Below are 23,359 nucleotides of genomic sequence, written 5' to 3' on the forward strand. Positions count from 1 at the left end.
ATGTGAAAACATGGTCAGGGAGTAAAGTTGTTCATTCAAAGGATCAGCCCAATCCCACCTCCCCCTCCAAAATGGGATAAATTCCTGCCTGTTGGGAATTCTTCGCATTCCTAACATTCATCTTTAATTGAGATCTCGCTCATTGTCTCAATGAGGAATAACTACAGGGAGTGCAGAATTATTAGGCAAATGAGTATTTTGTCCACATCATCCTCTTCATGCATGTTGTCTTACTCCAAGCTGTATAGGCCCGAAAGCCTACTACCAATTAAGCATATCAGGTGATGTGCAACTCTGTAATGAGAAGGGGTGTGGTCTAATGACATCAATACCCTATATCAGGTGTGCATAATTATTAGGCAAAGTCCTTTCCTTTGGCAAAATGGGTCAAAAGAAGGACTTGACAGGCTCAGAAAAGTCAAAAATAGTGAGATATCTTGCAGAGGGATGCAGCAGTCTCAAAATTGCAAAGCTTCTGAAGCGTGATCATCGAACAATCAAGCGTTTCATTCAAAATAGTCAACAGGGTCGCAAGAAGCGTGTGGAAAAACCAAGGTGCAAAATAACTGCCCATGAACTGAGAAAAGTCAAGCGTGCAGCTGCCAAGATGCCACTTGCCACCAGTTTGGCCATATTTCAGAGCTGCAACATCACTGGAGTGCCCAAAAGCACAAGGTGTGCAATACTCAGAGACATGGCCAAGGTAAGAAAGGCTGAAAGACGACCACCACTGAACAAGACACAAGCTGAAACGTCAAGACTGGACCAAGAAATATCTCAAGACTGGTTTTTCTAAGGTTTTATGGACTGATGAAATGAGAGTGAGTCTTGATGGGCCAGATGGATGGGCCCGTGGCCGGATTGGTAATGGGCAGAGAGCTCCAGTCCAACTCAGACGCCAGCAAGGTGGAGGTGGAGTACTGGTTTGGGCTGGTATCATCAAAGATGAGCTTGTGGGGCCTTTTCGGGTTGAGGATGGAGTCAAGCTCAACTCCCAGTCCTACTGCCAGTTTCTGGAAGACACCTTCTTCAAGCAGTGGTACAGGAAGAAGTCTGCATCCTTCAAGAAAAACATGATTTTCATGCAGGACAATGCTCCATCACACACGTCCAAGTACTCCACAGCGTGGCTGGCAAGAAGGGGTATAAAAGAAGAAAAACTAATGACATGGCCTCCTTGTTCACCTGATCTGAACCCCATTGAGAACCTGTGGTCCATCATCAAATGTGAGATTTACAAGGAGGGAAAACAGTACACCTGTCTGAACAGTGTCTGGGAGGCTGTGGTTGCTGCTGCACGCAATGTTGATGGTGAACAGATCAAAACACTGACAGAATCCATGGATGGCAGGCTTTTGAGTGTCCTTGCAAAGAAAGGTGGCTATATTGGTCGCTGATTTGTTTTTGTTTTGTTTTTGAATGTCAGAAACGTATATTTGTGAATGTGGAGATGTTATATTGGTGTCACTGGTAAAAATAAATCATTGAAATGGGTATATATTTGTTTTTTGTTAAGTTGCCTAATAATTATGCACAGTAATAGTCACCTGCACACACAGATATCCCCCTAAAATAGCTAAAACTAAAAACTACTTCCAAAAACATTCAGCTTTGATATTAATGCGTTTTTTGGGTTCATTGAGAACATGGTTGTTGTTCAATAATAAAATTATTCCTCAAAAATACAACTTGCCTAATAATTCTGCACTCCCTGTAGTCATAGATATTAAATGAACACAGAGTATATGACAGTAGTTTGTGATGTTGCTAGAGTAACAATTATGGTTCGGGGCTACACTTTTATCTCCATGCATCTGCTAGAATAAGTTAAAAATTAATCATTTGTACCTGATCTCTTCAGACAGGCTAAAGCATCCAAGACATCCTGGAATCTCACCTTCCTTTTTAGTCGGAAAACCTGGTGCAATCGTCTTAATAAGCAATTTAAAGGTAGAATTACTTGCAACTTGCTCTCTGTTCGATTTCTAGGTCATCTCAGTTTTTTAACTTGATTACAGTACTTAAGCTTCTGCTCTGGAGATCTTGGACAGAGTTAATGGGGGAGGAAGTCTGTGCAACAGATGGTTTTCTAGGAAGCACAGACAATAAAGCAAATAAATGGCTTTTCTTTGAAACGATCCTATCCCGACAATGACTAAATAAAATCCAATTAGAAGGGTTCATCCTTTTCCCTAGATAGTAAAGATATACTTTCAAGTTAGACGCTTACATTTTTGTTTTCAAGCAGACTCACTTCAAGTAACTAGTACAAAACAGGTGCAAAAATGAAGAAGTTCAAAAGTCATTTTTAGGAAAACAATGAAATATGCAGGGAAAAGACACCAACAGCTAATGGACTAAAATAAACTTCTGTTTTCTCATTAGATAAAATCAAAGATAAGGGCTACACGGTGTATTTGATTACTTATGTAGGCTCTGCAATGTATGACTCATGGGACTGTGACCACAAGAAATTGCATCGGATCCTTAACTTCAGTGATCTCATAACGCTGTTCATGTTGTAATGTTGCCACAGCAACTGGAAATAATTACAGACTCGTGCAACCATTCATGCCACTGTTGGAAACATCTGATCACAATTCACAGTGTCCAGAAAGCCTGGATGATTTCATCCTAAGATAGCTGAGGATACACAGGACATTTTCATGTGCTACGACAAGCCCTGTTTTCATGTTAATTACTTGGCCGAAATAAAAGGTTTCTACACTAAAAACTTAATTCTGTACTTTTTTAAAAACTGAGTGGCAGAACAACTTGACCGCTTAATATCTAAATATTAAAATGTATTACCGAGCCTTATTTAGCTCTGCTTTGGCTTTGTTTATTCAATGGTTTGTTGTAAGTGGACTGGTAATGAGCTCTTGTGCTAAATCCACCCTAATCATGGGGTTAAAGGGAGTCTAAATTTACTGCAGTCCACCCAAAATGGTCCAAAAACATGTACCATTTAGTTCTTAGACCTGTCAAAATAGAAGGTTTGCTCTTGAAAGACAGCAAAGCAGAATAGGCTCCAGCATGGGTGGAAAGGGGGTATTATAAAGGCCCTTAGAGGACAGAAGCCTGTAAACATATAAATAATGGACACAATGAGGTGCAGACCTGTTGTTTAAGAGTGGGCACTGAGGAAAAACAAAGCGTCAGAATGAAGTAAACCAGATTGAAATTCTTATAGGCCATGAACTGTAATAAATAAACTGCGAGGCAATGGTAGGCAATCCCCCTAAATGAAACATTCCTTTGCTGACGCCAGAGTAATTGTCCAAATTTATTGCCCGACAAGTGCCAGGGGTTCTGGGCTCGACCAGGCTGACAGACTGCACAACACACAGGAACCATGTCTGCCTCAATTTAGCCTGTATGCTTTTCTTTCCATATAAGCCACAGTATCTGACAGGGCCCTCGCTTCCTTTGTTACGAACTCAGCATGTGTTTCAGGATAAAATTGACAGTCATTTCCTAACTAGCTTCCATGATAGATACAATGTGGTTTTGAGACATGCCATTATAACTACATCACTGAGTCTAAATATAATTGAGGCAACAGCTGCATCTGGTGAAGGGGCTGTGTATAATTTAATGTTTTAAAAAGATAGGTTGGAAACACATAGTTAATAGGCCCATAGACAAGTTAATTACCATGTGGATAGAAAAAGATAACAGACACAAACTAGATCTGATAATGTAGCCAGATTCACTATAGTGCATCAAGATTATGTGTATGATGACAGGTTCTATTTTTTAAAAAAAAGTGTGGTTCTAGGTCATGGGGTCAATAGCAAGTGGTTTCTGTGTAACATGAGGACACACAGAGCAAATCGTGACTCGTGACTAAGGTATGAAACACACGCAACTCAAAATGAATTTTTGCAGGTGAATATTATACACACAATGTCATATTTATCAGTTACTACAAATATTATCAGTTTTTAAAATATAACATTAAGCTTAATACTGAAGGGTTGCAGTTTTTACATTAGTGCAAAACTTCCAAGCCACCCCTCATTTCTTCATATTTGATGAATGACTGAATGCATGAAGCATAAGAAAGGCAACCCACTCAAGTGATGAACCAAGGTTGTGTCCACTCCACACAAAACAACTTGGCAAAGAATCTATTTTAAACTTTGCAATCTGACAGGCATAAAATAGTATTTTCCACCACCAATGTGATTCCCGGAGAGTATTAGATGAAAAAACTGATCCGAAACATGGTCTTCAGCTGATCCATCTACTGTCCACTGAAGCCTCATTAGAAATGTTCTGAGTGGAAGGGTGGCTTTCAAGAAACCATTACGGGGAAGGGAAACAGGAACAAAACGCTGAGTTATGCCAAATTACACAAGACCTGGACTGAAAAATTTGTGGTAACAGGTCTTGTTGAAGTGATGAAATATTTGGTTCAATATTTAAAGAGGAGGTCAGGAAGCAAAAGGCAGCCATGTGAAACAAGGTGGAGGCTCCTTCATGGTTTGGGTCTGCATTTCAGCCAGCAGTCTTGGAGAGCTTGTCAAAACTGAATGAATTATGAAGGCAGAGAATTACCATTCAATTTCAATCCACCATCCAGTACCATCTGGAAGCATTTAATTGGCAACAGCTTTATTTTACAGCATGACAATGATCCTAAACATACTGCCATAGTACTCAAAGAAAAACACAGCGGCACACTATCTGTCATGGATTGGCCTCCCCAGAGCCCAAACTTCAAAATTATTAAATCAATGTGGGATCAGCTTTACAGAGAACAGAACAAAAGGCAGCCAACATCCAAAGAAGAGTTTTGAATGTCCTTGAAGAACCCTGGAAAACTATTCATGAAGACTACTTATAAGGAAAGCTTGAATAAGAGAGTTCAGGCTGTATTTAAGAATAAAGGTGATCATAGCACATATTGATTTTAAAGCTCATTAGAATTGTATAAAGTGTGCTTTTTAGCTTTATACACACTTTATTTCCACACATTTTGAACATGTTTCGATAAATTACTGCACCTACTTCTCATTTACACACTACAGCTGAGATTCCTAGTCTGGTCCTACAATCTTATGGACCAAATACACATGCACACGCTTCTTACTACTTACTATGCCCCTTTCATAACTGTTTTCACGCATTAGTAGTGCACTGATAGCTGAATATTCAAATGCATATGATATGTAGTGCAGTGATGTGATTTGCAGAACTATTCATAGATGATCACTACAGGTGCAGCTGTTCTGTGCAGCCGAGTGATTAAAGTAAAAAGTAATTCACTGTGGTCCTGTACCTGACTCACACATTACAGCAGTGCCTACGTCAAGCTATGGCAGTCATGTACAGAGGAGGAGGCAGGGCATATCTTCAAGGGGAAAAGGGCGTCACTGCCCTTTTGCCCCGAGTTAAATAACTCCAAAAAAGTTTCATGGCATTCCCTAATCCTGCCATTGAACACACATTTGGTAACCGCATTAACACTCTGCTGAGTGAAGTGTTGTGTCCAACTTCATTGGAAAGTAATGGGTGAATGGGACAATGCGACAGGTAGCCTACGACACTCGCCGAGCTCAGCCAAACTTTACCAATGTGATTTTATACAGAGAAGAAAGTTACTCACCCGAACAAGGTTACTAACGGCTGCCTGAACAGCAGCTACGGGCGCCGTCAGATCTGGGATACCTTTCCCATCAACTTCACCTTCTTCGTGCATTATCACCAGATGGGATATCTGCTGAGCCACCGGCTCCAGGATACTTTCTATCGTCTTCGTGTGAAAAACCGGCATGGTGACAACTTTAGAACACTATCTAAGTAAAAACTCTACCACCAAAGGCAGTTTTCTCCAAATCTCCCTCTACAGAAGCCTAAAACAATCCACGCACGATCTTTTCCCCCCCAGGATAGTCCTCCCGACTACAAGTACAATGAAAACATGAACGCGAAAAAACTCCCAGCCAGAGAGTGAGCGCGAGCAACCTAAACGTCAACCAACGGTTTCCGCCTTCTTCCCAATCAATGAACGAGAACGCACGCTTCCTAGATTGTGATTGGTTATTAGGGCTGCCGCTCCGTATCGGGACCGCCTTCTTCCATACTGACGAGTTTGCTAGAGATCCAAGTGCTCCCTAGATTACGTAATAGATCCTCATCATATGTCCTAAAAAGGGAAATATGTGTCTACTGTTTGAGAGGGGAGTGCGATTCCAGTAGCTGTGAATTAACTAGTCGGGCTTTCGGCCCCGCTGGCCCAGAAATCGGAGCTGTGGAGATCAGATTACAAACCCTTCCCAAAACAAACAGTATACTCCGCAGGGCACTCCGAAATTCTCCACAAAGTAAAGAAGCTGTAAATAAATGGTAACAAAGACACTATTTTCTAACCTACTTGTCAATGACTGACTGATATATAACAGGCTCTGTGAGTATACATCTCAATTTAAATAAAGGACACCCTACACACTACTTTACCAATTTGCAGTGACCCATAGTATCTGGCTGAAAACAATTTTCCCTTATCAGAGATAACATCCGACATACTGAACTGTTTACAAACCCAGCTCTGTCAGTGGCTGGACATGGCACTTTTTAAAATTCCTTCTCACCCTCACCCTCACATCCTGAAATAACAATATTTGAGGACTGAAAACCAACTGCCAAGCAAACCAGCTAAGGAATTCCCACAGATTCCCCAGAGGGGCTACAAGGCAGCAGCCCATTGCCTAAAAAGGAAGAGTCCAAAAAGAAAGAATCAAGGAAGTTACTCTGTTTGAACCACTGTGTAAACATACAAGGGATTGACATGCTTTCCCCCTGTGTAAGGAGTTGTCATACCAAAGGTCAATAAAGAGATCCCAATTTGAACATTTGAACTTTATGTTTCGTGACACAACCTATTTTATTATTATTGTTATTATTATTCTATAATATAGTTGAATGTACAATTATTTAAAGAAATAATAATCAAAAGAGACCAAAAGGACCACCTCTGGAGGACTGCATCCTGAATATAGACTTCAAAGATGGCCTGCTGTTTCCTATGCTCTCCGATTACTAATAACGTCATCTTGTGCGTGCATGCTGGAATGTGCTCATGATGGGTGGTCTACCTTCTGCTGTCCTGCTACTCTATAGATACCTGAGCCCTGCTGCTGCATGGTGTTTAAGGGGATTGCAATCGTAAAGATCATAAATGTCCAGACTGCACATTGCAGGAAATATAGAGAGAGATCGTTTTACTATATATGGATGTTTTGTCAAAAATAACCCAAATAGTTGTAATTCTGATTTACTTTGACAATCCACTGGCTTCAGCATGGCCTTGCTGTTTGTTGTGGGATGCCTTTTTAATAATGCCTGGGCGCCATCTTCTGGCTCAGAGAATTAAATGCAGTCAGTGCATTGGAATTTAATATAACTCTTGAGCACTTAAACAGAATATAGCCATTGCAAAATACACCCGTATTACTATTTTATAGCAAGTCAAATGATCTCAGTATGTATATTTTCAATAAACAATAAATAATGAAGGCATACTTTAGTGCCACTTAGCAGAAAGTCCAAGGAAAAGCAATCCTTATTTTGTCCATAATTCAAAAACTTGCTTTTTGACCTATGCAAAGGTGAACTGATATCAACAGCAGCATCAAGACACAAGTTAAGTCTAAGAACACCTTTTCCCAAAATGTGGATGAATGAGAGTGAATGTGATGAACTGGTTGATATCTACATGTGTGTTTCTCAGCATGGAAATGTGAACCAATGAACACATGTAACTGCTTAAATAAAAAATGCTTGATGATTCATATGTATGTCCTTGTATCAATGATCAATTTTGAATGCAATAAACTTCCAGACATTTCCTCCAAAACCACTATCATCTCCTTTTTTTCATCAGTGCTTCATGTTAAAAGCTGACCTTAAAGCATGAAGACAAACATGACCTGCTAAACATAAACATGTTAGGAATGTGGGAATGGATATGTGGAGGTAACACATGTTGTAATTTTTGAAAAGACCACACGAGGGCACTAAAGTCTGCAAATGAATGAGAAATCGTGAGGTAGTTGTTGGAGAAAACTGTACGATGTCAGAGGGCAGAAGTTTTGGTATTTATAAGAATGCATCCATTTTTAAAAAAAAAGATTTTGATGATTTTTTTAAGTGAATCCTGGTTGATTGTTTGTTGACTTCTTGTGCTATGTGCTCGCAACAACAATTTTTTTCTCATGCGATCTCCCTGGACCAAATTTCATATGAAGGATTTAAAAACACAAAATGTTATCAGTAAAACTGAGTTTGTGTTCATATTTCTGAGTTAATGGTCATCCCTCTGATTTAGTGTGTTGTGTCATGAGCTAGAGAGACTCAGCAAGAAAGCGCTGCTTGAGGTGTGTGACTCAGAGCCATTGTCATGTCCCGAGAAAACGGTGCCATCAAAATGCAGAGGGGACTCACAAAATGATTGTCTGCTTATATTACTCCAATGAAACTCAAGTCTCACTTTACAATTGTTCCATTTTCATACATGTTATAATTCAGCCACGTGTATGCAGTCACGTTTATGCAGCTCGCATCAATGTGACACGGTTTGTTTTGTAGTTAAATCAGGTGGTTAATTGGTAGCAGAATAGTTGATTTTCTGTGCATGTTGGATAGACTGTATCTAAAAAACACATGCATCGTGTTTGTGGGTTATTAAGATACGTGGAGCATTCTGGATGCTGTTCTTCATGCCACTGCTACATCTATTGCTAGATCTTTTGTCACATGTCATAATTTAGAACATTTGGAAATGTAGAAGCTTGACTAGATTTTAAAATAAACATTCTGGGTTTTTAAGCACTGCATTTCTAATACTTAAATGCAACACATTTACAAAGGATACACCATGCACAGCACAGCAAACAGCTTAACAGCTTAAACACCGAGCACCAAGGCTTATGACTGGCTATTATGTAAGCTACCATATGAACACAGCAGGTTTATGTGGTATGGAGGACTTGAACTTTAAAGCAAATGAGCCATACATACATTCTTTAGCAGACTGGGGAGGTCAGGTAATATCACCTCACAGTACAAAGAGACAAAGGGGAAAATGTCGCCAAAATTACACATTAATCTTAAAATGGCTGACTTCCTGTTGGATTTGGGATATTGCTCCAAGAGACTTTGTTGTACATCTTGACATCTTCTATAAGCTTACCAGGTTTCAGACTCATACATAAAACACAGAGCAGGGGCTGATGATTTGAAATATTGTAGGGGGCGCTGTGGAGCCATTTTGCACTATTCAATGAAAATGATCACATAACAACAAAGCCTTCATCACATTGGAGGTGTGGGCCAAATTTCAAGACTTTATAAACTTTCCAAGCCCCTCAAAAGCCACTTCATTTTTCATGGTGAACCGCGTTGCCACCAGATTTAAAGTTCAGTTTAAAGTCACAATTTTTGCACTGAAGCATCATGAGGGACTGATGGTGATATTCACCGCTTTTGAGGTGGCCACGATGAACCTGTGAAAATCAGTACAACAAAGTGAAAGACATGATATTTCCTGTTGCCACTAGGTGGCGTTCTGTGTATTCCTGACAATGGGCACATCAATCTGTGCAGGGCAGGTCTGACATCATGCCTGTAAAGTCTGGTACTGATCAGACTGGATTTCATTGAGTTATACTAATTTGTTTCTTCATGGCGAGACATGAAAGTTCGCCATGCTTTCGGGGTCACACCCTTTCGTGAAAACTCACAGTTTTCACTGTAACGCAAGACCAACTCCTTAAGGCTTTCCTGGAGAAATTTGAGGCTGCAGATGTCACCCATCACAATACTGCACCCCAAAGTGTAAAACATGACATTTCCTGTTCCCACTAGGTGGCGCTGGCCCTTATGTCAAATATGGCAGTTGAAATATGTTCAGGGGTGGAGCCTTATCATATGTGTGCTCTTTGGTCCAGATCGGACAATGTATGACTGAATGAGAGGCAATAAGATTTTCATGGCGAGTCATCGAAATTCGCTGTGGCGCCACGGCCTCACCGTATCACGAAAACTCAAAAGCTCCGCAATTTAACATGGCCCAGGTGTGTAGTTGACACTGACCAAAGATGAAGCTTATACAACCAAATCTCAACGAGGAGTTCGAAAAAGTTCGAGGCATGGAAACGGCAAAATTAGAGCCAAAATGTCACCTTCACTTCTAAATTGCGGACTTCCTGTTGGGTTTGCGTCAATGGGCCCACAGACTCTTTTGTTCGACTCGGCAAGATACACATGTGTGCCAGATTTCATACATGTAGCTCAAACGATGTGGTCGTAGGGCTGCATTTAACAAGGCATAGGTGGCACTCTAGAGCCATTTCCCAGTGCTCATATGTAAAACCATTAAAATACAAAATTTTTCACCAGACCTGGCATGTGTGCAAATTTCATGAGTTTTTGAGCATGTTTAGGCCCTCAAAAAGGCCCTTGTTTTGCCTGAATAATAATAATAATAATAATGATAATAATAATAATAATAATAATAAGAAGAAGAAACGGATCAGATACAATAGGGCCTTCGCACTCTCAGTGCTCGGGCCCTAATAAAATGTAAATTACCTTTTTATTTAAGATTCCACATAAAAGACTATAAAAACAAAGTTGCAAATTTAACACCCTATGCAATGTTTATTTAGATAAAACTATTAAGTTTTGGTCAAAATACAGTTTTAATTATTGAAAACAGCTATAATTACTGTTCATTACTGTAATTTCACAGATTTTATTTTTAGTAGTTCTGTATCTTTTTTAAATTATTGACAAAAACGGGTAAAAGTAGAGAAAAGTAAAGCTAGAAATGCATATTCTGTACAGAATTTTTCTTAAGGTTTAAAAAAGAAAAAATATTAACAATAAAAGCAATTTTTTGATGTTTTTAAGCCTGATTATTTATATTACAGTAATGCTTGACCATAACATTTGGTAATTTAATTGTTCTTTCACGTGGAAATACTTTTAATTTACCATAAAACATCGAGTTCTCATGTAAATTAATGCTACAAACTCAAGTTAAAGTATGTAAAATGTAATTTTGCGGGATGATAAACTTACGTTATTGTGTGGGCTCAGAGTGATGGTGTCTCAGTCATTTAAATCTCAGCTAAAATAAAAGTGAATCAAATGGCAAACTGGAAAAAAAAATTTTTAAATTGGTGAAAACACAAAGAATGCACAAAGAAAACAGCATCAAATAACCAAACAAGTGTCTGAGTTAGGCCATCATGTGCCACCCGAGCAAGTTTAATGTGGCTTGGCACTGATTCTCCGTGACACTGAACCATACTGGAGGGATGAACATCAGATTCTTCCTAATTCTTCCCTCGTTTGTCAAGCTGTTGGAGAGCACTGTCTAACATACTGATCCAAAAATCCCCACACAGTATATGTGGCCATACATACAATTCAGATCACTTTCATTTGTGCCTGAAATGGCCAAAATCTGTTTTCCTGTAGGGTGACTGTGCTCAGCTTTAGAGAAGGAATGAGACATCTGGAGGGAGATTAGAGCAGAGCTGCTACTTTGCATTAAAGCAGCCAGCATTGATGGACTGAAGAGTCTTTGGAGTTTTTTAGGGTCCATTCAACTAGAAGAACATTACAGAGTATGATATAGTATTCAGAAATTGCATCCCTGCATAGCTACATCTCTACTCAGGGAACACCTCTGGATTGCCTCAGAGGAGGTGAAAAACAAAGCTGGTGGGAAAGACCTGTGGATTATTAGAAGAATCAGGAGAGTGCTGCTCAAATCACAAAGACATACACAGTAGGGGGGAAAGGATGATCTCCTTTTAATGTCAGAGCTGATGCAGACTTCAATGCAATGATTTTGCTGTCAAAGTACATATGTCATTTTTCTCTACTTATGTCTGTTGAAGCGATGCTGCCAAAGCTCTAGGCTTCAGTAATTACATTTAAGAGTCAAAACTCACTACAGCTAATAGAAATTTTAAGGCTAATCTTAAAACAGAACAAATTTATTTACTTACAAGATTCTGAACCTTATGTTTTAAAATTAGTCTGAAGGTCGACTGAATACAGGTACCTGGAATTAGTCCATTATGGAAGAGCTCCAACTGATTGCACTGGATTTAAAATGAGAAAAAACACCTGTGCACAAACTCTGTGCCAATAATTTGATATCACTTTCACACCTGGTGGATAGAAATGTCAGCGGTAACTCATAAATTTTCTTATTTTAATTTTTCAAGCAAAATGTATTTCTCTTTATGATGATATGTTCTTGTTCTGTATACATCCCACAGCTTTTTCCTGTCTTCTCTGGCTTTACACATCTGCCAGTTGGAAAGTGCCCTCCCCAGCCCCGACTCAAATGGTGGCTCACTCTCTCCACCCCTCTCTTCTCTTTTTTTCCCCTCTCAAGCTGTCTCACTCTCTCCCTCCGCCTCTCCTCTTACTCTCTCTCCTCACTCTCTCAGTCTCTCTCTTCACTTGAACACTTTGGTCCCTTGCTCCTCTCCCTCTCCCTTACTCCTACACAGCTCTGTCACACACTTATTCCGGCTCTCCCTGGGCACCATCTCCACTATCGGGGATCCTCATTGCATCTGCGTTTTGCCAGGTGGACGCACTCCCCGCAGTCACCATTTCCACCCCGGAGAGTTCCACGCTGGCAGCACAGCCCCTTCCCAGGCTGAGCATCGGGCGGAAGACCCTGGTGGCAGCTGCTGTGGGGGTCATGCTGGTCCTGGTTCTGGTCGTCCTCATCCCTGTGTTGGTCAGCTCTGTTGGCACAGGTGGTATAGATGACAGCACGAGCCACTACGAGATGCTGGGCACCTGCCGCATGGTTTGTGACCCATTTCCCAGCACGGGCACCACGGGCCAAGGTGTGCACACAGGCACAGATACAGCACCTACAGTCTTACAGGTGGAAAACGAGGACGATCTGAGTGATCACAGCATCGGTCCACCGCTGCCCACGTACAGTGCTCACGGCCCACAAGGGAAACCAGGACGTCCCGGCAAGCCCGGACCCCCGGGTCCACCCGGAGAGCCAGGACCACCAGGACCTAAAGGACCACCCGGAGATGCTGTGGACATTGTACGGACAGGGATCCTAGGTTTAGGGGGTAAAGGGGCAGTTAGTACAACTACATACAATACCACTCCTCGGGTGGCATTTTATGCAGGACTACGAAACCCTCAAGAAGGTTATGATATACTGCGCTTTGACGACGTGGTGACTAACATTGGTGGTAACTATGAAGGCGCGACGGGCAAATTCACCTGTAAGATCCCTGGCACCTACTTTTTCATCTACAATGTGCTGATGAGGGGAGGAGACGGCACTAGCATGTGGGCTGACCTGATCAAAAATGGCCTGGTGGGTATGCCTTTGAATTTATCACCTTGTGTTTAAAGCCCCAACTAATAATTTAAAAATGTGTAAAGGTAAAATTTGTAAAAGAAAAGTATTATTACTGGGATGAACGCACATCAAAATACTCAAGGAAGAGTGTTACCAGTATGCTGGCAGACTAAATTGAGTAGTCGAGCATTCATGTGTATAGTGATTTAGCTCTGATTTAGTCTGGTGTTACAGTCCAGTATAATGACAACACATAGTGGCATGTTGCCAGATTGTGTATCTGTGATTATTACACATCCAATGATGTACAAGCTGAAGTGAGTGGAAGGAGGACAGCACTATCTCCACTCTGCACACTTCAAAACACAGCCCGGGGTAGTGGCTAGTTCAAAGCTGGTGCCCTTTGAAATACAACAAACTTCATGGATGCAATGATGTGCTGGTAAACGTTATCAGACAGCCCGTCAGGCGAATGCGTTTCAGTATCCAGTGATGATATTTGCTATATTCATGGCTAATTTTGTAATGTCTTTAAGGCCCCTGGGTGATGACACCTTGCACATCTGAACCTTAAAACTTTACTGCCAACACCACATCCAGACTGCAGCAGGCTGCACTTAAGGTGGATGCAATAACACAAGTACATCTACATCACAACATACTTCACCACAACATCAATTTTAGTATCGATTCTTTAAAAGAAGTGTAGATTCAGATTTGTTTCCATACTTTTGATGCAGGACATCAAATGCACTTTCAGATGAATACAAACTACACCACAATAAAAACCTTTTGTGGCTATAATGGTTTGTATTATAACCAGAAAAGGTGTTTTTTTCACAAGGAAAAAAGAACCCGAGACAACAAAACCACACCTGATGAACATACTGTAACCACAGTTTCAGTGCAAACAGATATTTTAAGTTTCACAAATACTGCAGTGAAGGGCTTCTACTCCTTCATATCTGCTTTCTTTAGTGGTGATTGGAAAAGAGACAGAAATTTAACATTTAACACATTTTATATACTCAGATAAACCCTAACCTGCTTATGTACATGAATTCTATAAATGTCTATGCTTATGGCTGCACCACGCTCACCACACAGCCAGCCAAAGTCTGTATGTGGTGTACTCTGTTTCAAGAGAACAACAGTAATCATATAAACATGGATTTGATTAAAGCAGCTGTAAAACAACCTATGTGAACCAGTTTGAAGACAGAGAAGCTATTCCTGCCATCAACGACACTAAAATATGATTGCTCATTGAGCTGGGGCTCAATAGGACATTTGGTATATCACTGTGGAATTAAAAACAAAAAGTCAATGACAGAAATTAACAATTAACGAATTATTTAGTACTACCTGCTACTTATTAGGCAAAAAGGAGGCACTTTCTTTTATCCATTATATTTAACATGAGATATGGTAATAAGCTGCTGTAAAATAAAATGCCAGTCAGTTGTAGACACCGTGCTGCTGCTACAGTGTAGCAGAGGGTGGAAGCCAAGAGAATTTATGCTGCATTGCTCACATGTATCAGAAATCCATCATCATGCTGTCATGCTGTCGCTCAACATTTTTCAGAGTCCCACAGCCACAAGACATACAACTCTGGTTCCAAAGCATAAAAACATTTATCCTTGTTTGACCTTTGATATCAGAAACAGGTTTTTAAAAAGTTGGAGCAGGGGCATGTTTATCAGTCTGGGAAGGTTCTCAGTCGTCCAGGTCATCGTAGTTTAAGGAGCTTGGAAAGAAAAGCGTCTGGACTGCTTTAAATTTTCTTGAAGATGTTTCACTTCTCATCAGAGAAGCTTCTTCAGTTCTAAGAGCAGTTGGTGGAGAGTCCCAGATTTTAAGCCCTATGGGAGTGTCCCCAAGAGGGTCATGGACCCCCTATTTATCCTCTACCTCAGGGGTCTCCAACTCCAGGCCTCGAGGGCCGGTGTCCTGCAGGTTTTAGATGTGTCCTTGATCCAACACAGCTGATTCAAATGGCTAAATTACCTCCTGAACATGTCTTGTAGTTCTCCAGAGGCTGGTAATGAAGTGTGTTGACCCAGGGTGATTCTTAAAACCTGCAAGAAGAAGCCTGGAGTTGGAGACCCCTACTCTACCTAATCACACAAGCCAAGGTGTGGGTCACAATCAGCCAAGGTTTCGGGTGAGCCCATTTTGAAACCTAGCCCCACCTTATCATGTGATTTACTGAAGTCAAAAGCCCCAGGATAGGAGTGGGTGTTAAGGTGTTTTGAAAGGGATCTCAAAACTGGATTATAGATGGCAGACAGATCTGTTGAAAGATGGTCATTCACAGTGGACATACTTTCTTTGACTCCTCTTTCAAACTATCTGTCTTCTCTTTCCAAAATGTGAACATTGGCATCCTCAAAAGAGTGACCGTTGTCCTTTAGATGTATCTAAAGCACCTTTTTTTAAAGCTAAGTGACAGAAGGCATTTATGTCCACTGTGAACGACTATTACTGTAAAAATACTTCAAAAATACAATATCACCAGTTTCATGTTCTTATGGCTTTAACTGAATTTAAAACTTTCTACCACAATCTGGTTGAAGCAAGAATTACACTTGTTTAGCTCGTCTGGTGAAGTTGGAGCGTAACAGCCAATCTGGCAACCCAGCTCATTACACATTAGCTAAAGCTTAGGAGGGATCTGTCCTTGAGGGGCTAAGTGTACAAGCAGTTTCTATTTTTTTTTTTAAAACCACAGACATGCAACGAGATTTGGGTGTGTTGCTCTATATCGCAGTAATTACCTCTCTTCACCCAGTGACACTTATGTTCGGGAAAACATGACATTTTCAGTGCACCACTCAGAAAAAGGTGGATGCAAGAGAAGAACTCGAGACAAAGGGATAGTACGCACTGCCATCCTTCCTCAGAGGCAGGCTGACTCAACCCTGACCCTCTCAGCTGAGTCATAAGAGAAGAACAAGATATTCACCACAGGGATAAAGCTTACACAAGTCAGTCTCAAAAAACCCCCTCTTCTATTAAAAAAAAGTCCACATATAAATATAAACATAATCAGAGCAGTAACATGCCAGGCTATAAAACAGGAAGTCATTTGATATTTAAAAAATAAAAGCATTTTTTTCAATACCTTCATCAACTTTAGTCATGTCATCTTAAGGGATTTTATTAGTTAGAACTTATGACATTCAATTAAAATTACTAAAACATTCTTAAGCATTTATATTTCTTCACTTCCTCTTTCCTCGGTTCTGTGCGTGTGTGTGTCATATTCCAGGTCAGGGCCAGCGCCATTGCCCAGGACCAGGACCAGAGTTATGACTATGCCGGCAACAGTGTCATACTTCATCTGGATGCAGGTGATGAAGTTTTCATAAAGCTGGATGGGGGAAAGGCTCATGGGGGCAACAGCAACAAGTACAGCACCTTCTCAGGGTTTATTCTCTATGCCGACTGAAGACTGGACGGGACGAGGGGTGAAAGGTCACAGCCAGCAGACGATCACTTTCTGATGTGGAGTAAGGTTAATGTTACCCACAGCCACTGATCCACAGCTAGATATTTAAGATCAGCATTAATACGGTAATAATAGCTGTGGATTTGTGGCTGTCGGTTAACTGTCATGCCCACATGCCATTGTATACAGGGTGCCTATGCTTCTATTCTGATGGACACGAGCAACGTAACGGTGTCAGTCACTGCCATGTGTCATATTGAGATACGGTAACAACTCTGACAGTGCAGAAGCTTTGCCATCATTTTTGAGCTGTCATTTAAAATTTAAGTCTGAAAATCCCACAGTCGTGGTGACTACAGTGTTTGTAAATGTGCTGTTTGGATTTATGTTGCGATTTTTTTTCTTTCTCATGCTCTTTGTATTATACAGTGTTGTGCATCAGTGACTGACGAATCATATGTTGTCACAAGAAATGATAATTTGTCATAAACTGGATGCCACAATGAGATTTTGGTGCTTGAAAGGCCGCCAGTGTCACAAAATGTATCGTGTCGCATATCATATCAGCTCATCATATTTAATGTTAGTGTATAAAATATAAATTTGATATTGAATCTTAATGTCTGAACACAGGAAGAGTAGTTTCAGCACTGCACACACTGTATTTCCTATTGTGTGTCCTTAAAAACAGCTAAACTGTTAATAGATAGTTGTACAATTTTACCACGTAGCGGTTAAAGTGCTTGCTCGTAAAGCTTTATTTCATTAATTCATGCATGCAACGACTGCTAAAATGTTAAAAAATAGCGATTTTAAACAAATTTTAAATAGCTACATGTAGGAAGCATTTACCGCTGTTGCTTTTCATTTTAATGTCCATGGTTTTTCATTAAAAGTTCAATTTCTTTTGCATTTCCTCACATATTATGTGGTTAATATCACTCAGCTCATCTACTTTTTGATAAGCCGTTCTGATCTCTCCCTTTTCGGCGAAACCAGCCTTTATTCTTCCAAATGTTAGACACAAGAGAGCCACGCAAGCGCAGCGAGAGGCAATCAATGCAGAGACGATCACTGTGGGGGAAAGTAGGGGGAATCACAGCTGTGTTAAATGCCAAATGAAGCAGGAGATGATTGTGTTTCACAATCAAAGGAGGGATGCGTTTCTTCCTCTAATGGGTGTGGAGACGCTGAGATATGGCGGGAAAGAAAAAACAGACAGGGTGACGGGTGTTAGAACGTATCATGACAAAGCTTAGATCAGCGTCGCGAAGTAATCCAGGGCAAATTAGCCTCTGCTGTGACACAAGTGTCACGGACAAGAAAATAGCTTCGAGGCCCAAACTGTAAAAACCAATACCCTGTTTTCTTTTTGCTTTCTTTTCTGAAGAGCTACTTTGATATTACAAAAGTCGCCTTTGACACGGGCAACAAAACTGCCTCTAGGTTAAGAAGTTTCGAATTTAAGTTTATGGTTGCTTGAAGGAGCTTTACTTAGGAGGAGCTAATGAATGCCTAGCGAGCCAGTGGGTGCCGTGTTTCTCGGTTCCTACCCAGGCAGCACCATTTAGCCTAAACCAAAAGGTTCTACCTGGGACTATCACCCACTGTGATGATACGGTAAGGCTATGATAGGCTTCTTTGCCTCCAGAATATCCTCTCTGATTGGTATGATAGCATGGCTTTGATTAAAATGATTGCCACACTGAGTTGTGTTTTCCTAAGCCAGGAAGCTCTCTGGGCTTAACTTAAGCGTGTCTTAAGACGAGAAAATTCCTCCAGACACAATTAGGACTGAAGGTCCATACATAAGCAGAGGTCACCCAAGCCATGGGGCAGTTGAGCACTAGCTCAGGCTGTTTTCTTCTTGCAGGGTGCATGAGCACGCAGTCAAATTAGAGACTTCATGTCACAATGTCAAAGACAAACGCCCCCGGTCTGCGAGAAACAGCTTTCACTGCTAAAACCATCAGAACTGAGCGCTGCAACATCTGTACTTTCCTGACATCCTCGGGGGAAAAGAACAAACTCACAGAAACCATTTTACATAGAAACGCTTAAGAGGGCACAAAAATGGCATTGAACTGAAGGTTCAGCAGCATTTGTTGCTTCAACATGAGCAAAGAGAGCAAAAGGGGGGGAAATGCACCTGAGAACGCTGGCAGGCGGTTTGTTTCTGCTCACTCTTTTGTTCCCAGAACCTAAGTGAAGGTATCATGTTGGCAAATAGAACAAAGTGTTGCGTCATACTGAATGGATATAAATGAATGTCTTGTTTGGCTAGACTCCCATGCTCTTTTAAGCCATTTATTGAGGTCACAGTCTCTCGCTGGCAACCAGAATCATCTGGAAACCTCCGCAGCGTCTCTACAGCATCCTCATCTTACAAATGAATGATCTTCTTTCCAGCTTCTGCGATTTTCCAAGAACCACAGATGTGCTCTTCAAGGGGTTTTTAATGGTGGTTTTACCTGAACAAGACACCGACATGTAAGAGAAGAATAGAACAAGGACACTCGGGGAGCCGGTGTTGTAATTCTGTAAATCTGGACTATACACACAGTTTAAATCTTAGACTCGCATTTCATCTCACGCTCTCCCGAACTTTCAGCAGGTCCGAGGTTTGAAAGATAAGCACTGCGCTGAGAAGTGCTTTAAGCTGCTTTTTGTTGACGCGAGCCTCGCCTCTTGGACTAGGCTGTGGGGATATTTTGAGAGTCTTTTATTATTTTTTTTACTGTGGCTGTTTAATCGCTAAGAAGTAGAAGGATTTTAAAGATTACGTTTCTGCTACAGACTTGTTTTAATTTAGGTAATCTTTAGCCTATGCAAACGTAACTGTAGGAAACGTTTGATTCATTTACTCAGCCCGACTCCCTATCAGTAAACTGACATGGCTTCAATGTGACATTTGCAGGGGCCAGTTGGTGAGGCATATCAGGCTGCTGCAGCGTGCGTGTGCATGTTTCTGGGATCATTTGTGTGTGTGTGTGTGTGTGTATCCTTGCATGTGTTTTTAAGTCTCCGTGAGACAGGACAATGCTAGGCTTGGAGAAAAGTGCCTCCTCTGAAATGTTTGAAGTGACATTAATGAGCCCTTGGTGTTGTTATCTTGAACATCCTCACTTATCTCACTGGGGGACAACCAAATTTAAATGTTGAGCTAAATTGCCTTTTATTCTCCTGTGCACTTCCTCCCACACCAATGTGCCCACACTGACGTGTTGTGCGAGTGGCACACAAAAAAAAATCTTAGGTATTTGTATTATTTGGGTTTAACAAAGTAGTTTTAAAAATCTACACTTCACCGAAAAGTTGCACACAATAAGGGTTCTCAAAAGAGAAAAAGACCATAATACGGGCTGTTATCTTACTTTTGCAGTATCTATACAAGTACAGAAGAAGTACGCTTTCTAACAATGTGTTACTTTTCATTTCCTTTCAGCTCAAAAAGCATTTTTCCTCAGAAAGCACCATTATAAACTATTCACAGGGCACCACCGACCGTAAACAAGGTTGCTTTTCGCTCTTTTTTTTTTTCTTGTTTCATTTGCAGTGTGCTGCACAATGTGAAAGAAAGCCTGGATGATAGAAAGCTTTCTTGGCTTTGGCACCAGGAGGGTGGGTGCTATCGTTGTGTCCAAAATCCGGTTCTATTTTTTCTTGCAGAATGTTTTCAAGCTTTCAGTAACAACCCGATAGTTATCCGGTAAAAACGCTTTCTTTGTAAACCCTCTGAGTTTAGCACCACACAGGCCAGACACCGGTGGCAATTAAGACGTGTCACTAGGTAAGTAAACAGCGTGGGCTGTGCCACATGTCCATCCATGTAACAGCAATGGAGACACGCCATTAAAAACCAAAAATGTCAGCCTCCTGGTGCAGGAGAAGGAAATGTCATGGCCTCATCAATGTCAAGTTCGGCTTTACAGTCATGTGGGTAAGCAGTTCAATAAAATTTGCGTGATCTGGCACTTTTTGCCTTAAAACAAAGAGAACGCATCACAGACCTAAAAAGAAGATGAGGATTATATTGCTCGATCAGCCTTGAAGTAACCTGACTGCATGTGGAAAGCAGCTGTCATTGAGAAGGGTGGCATGAGATGGTGCGAGTTGACAACAACAAAAGTGACATATTTCACGAACAGCGAAAAAACAGCAGTGTATAATCAGCACAAAAATTTACAAGATATAATTCTGGGAAAGATTAAAATCTGCCTGCAGCTGGGCTAAAAAATGGGTGTCTCTTCGATCCTGTCTCGCTGTCTGTCAATAACCACTGACACTGAACAGAGTCTCGCCAGCTGCTCTGCCATCCTCTCCAGATGTGTGAACTCAAGGGTCACCACAAGCTTGTACATATCACACTGGATACTAAAAATAAACAGGAAAGGCTACTTGTACACTAGCTGCACTCCTCTCTTCGGGCTACAAGAAATACAGCAAAGTTCTTGCACATCTTTGGAATATAGCAAAAAGAGTTTGCAAACATGCCAGAATCATTGCTTCTTCATGCAGCTGCCTGCATGCTTATGGAGAAATAACATGACAACTCAGTAAAGAGAATGTCCTCAAAGACAAAAAAAAAAAGAAAAAAGACAAAAGGCACGATTACAAGAAAGCAGATGACGGTGATTGAGCTTTGTGAGACCTTTAATTTTGCTTTTGTTGTGAAAAGAACAATGTCCTCATCAGTTCCTGCTACTCTTCCATCACTTTTCTCAGGTTTGTGGTAGAAACTGTCTGAGAGCAAACATGCAAACTCTCCCTCAGCAGTGTTTATGACATGCAAACAACTGAAAAAAATAAAATAACTAATATAAATTGTAATAAAAAATATGCAATAGAGGCTCAAAATGAGGAAAAAATACTTATTTTTGAACTGCATGGACACGGACGTTGCATAGATTTCTATGTATGGAATAGTCTGTATATAAAGGATGGACTTGGCTTTCATGTCTGAATAGTGAAACCACTTTTGAAGTGTCTTAACCCTCTGGGGTCGACGGACGCGCCGGCGCGTCAAAATCACATGACCAATTTAAGACATCACAGCTACAAGATGCAGCGACACAGAGTCTCCATTTCAAGCTGGGTCGAAAGTGCGGACTTCAAACTATATACCAGTTTTTGAATTGTGTCGATGGGCAATGTAAAACCAGAGTTATGATAAAAAATACACGCAATGTTTTTTTCTGAACAAAACAGTGGTGTTTACAACGGTAAAAACTGCGTTTTCTACAGACAGCGCTAGCAAACATTCTCCGCTTGTGAGTGAAAAAAGAAAAAGAAAAAACACTGCTTCCCTATTGGTGTTAAAGTTTACCATGTCAGCCAATCAAAAAACTGATATGGCAACATGTGGCACTTGGTTGTTTAGGGAGAAGGGGACGTTTTAAGGAGTGACACCCGTGACGGAAAACGGGCGAGCAAAAGAAAGAGAGAGAGAGAGTTTTCATATGTGAGACATTAGTGACTTTTAGCGTGTTTGGAGGCTGTAGTTAGTGTGTTGTGCAGTTATTGTTTTGTTTTGTGTGTCAGTTATACTGCTGAATGTCAAAAAAGCCGTCAAAGGCAGATTCCAGTGTAAACGCTGTTCCCACGTGGAAAACAGGACTGATCCACCTCCTGCTGTCAGACCTGCAGGGTTTAGGCCTTTGGTGTTCTCCTGTCTTATACTGAACAGAAACTATTTTTTTTGGACTGGCACAAATAATTTGTGTGCCTTCTTATTTGATGCAGAACACCTGATTGTTCTGTAATTTGATTTAAATGGTTATATAAAAAAACCCTGAGGCCTTGGCTGCATTTTTAGGTAATAAATAGTACCATATAACTTTGTTGTTTGCAAAATTTGTGCAAAAGTTTTTGGAAATGTACCATTTCTATTTGCATTTCAAGTTATGAAAATGATTCATTAGACATGTTTGTGAGTTCTACAGTAAAAAAAACTTTTTTCTACTCAGATTTTGAATTTTTTGTCTGAATCTAGATCAATTGTTCTAATATAGTTTGCCAAAATGAACAAATAACTCAAATTTCAGATATTTGAGGTCGTGCTGAAAATAATGATACCAAACAAGGCAAGATAAACAGTTTTTAAAGGTTAAAGATAGAGGTAAAATCAAAAGTAGTCAAAAACGGCCAATTATACCCTGGATCCAAGAGGGATAAAGAACAGATGTATGGAAGTCTTTGAGAAAATAACCCTTCAGTACACCTCACCTAAAACATAAGATTTTCCTAATAAGATGGTTTCAAAGTTTCTTACTAAACACAGCATAATGTTCACTTTGCATATTATGGCCTCCATTAGTGTGCAGAACGACAGCAAATGAGGGTTCGCTTCACAGTGAATCCCCATTATTAACACACAAGCACGTGACACCTATAACTCTACTCTACTGCAGACTTGAGTCTTTAATAGAGGGTTGAGGGTTGCAGTCTGCCTGAGACTCCTTCATGTCTTTCCACTGTTCCATCTAACAAATATAATAAACACAAATACATTTTTAAAAAAAGAAGCTGTGGCG

At 40.6% G+C, this 23,359-nt stretch overlaps 2 protein-coding genes across 3 annotated transcripts in view; one reads left to right on the forward strand and one right to left on the reverse strand.

Moving 5' to 3' along the window:
- The window catches only part of LOC113028360 (vinculin), a 28,070-nt gene extending 22,092 nt beyond the window's left edge, over positions 1–5,978 (reverse strand). For both annotated transcript variants that reach the window (XM_026178569.2, XM_026178567.2), the window contains exon 1: positions 5,615–5,978. In XM_026178569.2, coding sequence (XP_026034354.2) covers positions 5,615–5,782 — 168 coding nt within the window. In that variant the 5' untranslated portion in view covers positions 5,783–5,978. The remainder of the gene's footprint in view (positions 1–5,614) is intronic.
- Positions 5,979–12,436: 6,458 nt separating this feature from the next.
- On the forward strand, positions 12,437–17,738 carry LOC113028361 (C1q-related factor-like). The gene is made up of 2 exons (XM_026178570.2): positions 12,437–13,387; positions 16,647–17,738. Exons 1-2 carry the CDS (start codon positions 12,740–12,742, stop codon positions 16,824–16,826), a joined length of 828 nt encoding a protein of 275 aa, XP_026034355.1. The 5' UTR covers positions 12,437–12,739; the 3' UTR covers positions 16,827–17,738.
- The last annotated feature ends 5,621 nt before the right edge of the window (positions 17,739–23,359 follow it).

Source organism: Astatotilapia calliptera, chromosome 8, assembly GCF_964374335.1.
Source record: "Astatotilapia calliptera chromosome 8, fAstCal68.1, whole genome shotgun sequence".
NCBI classification, from domain to species: domain Eukaryota; kingdom Metazoa; phylum Chordata; class Actinopteri; order Cichliformes; family Cichlidae; genus Astatotilapia; species Astatotilapia calliptera.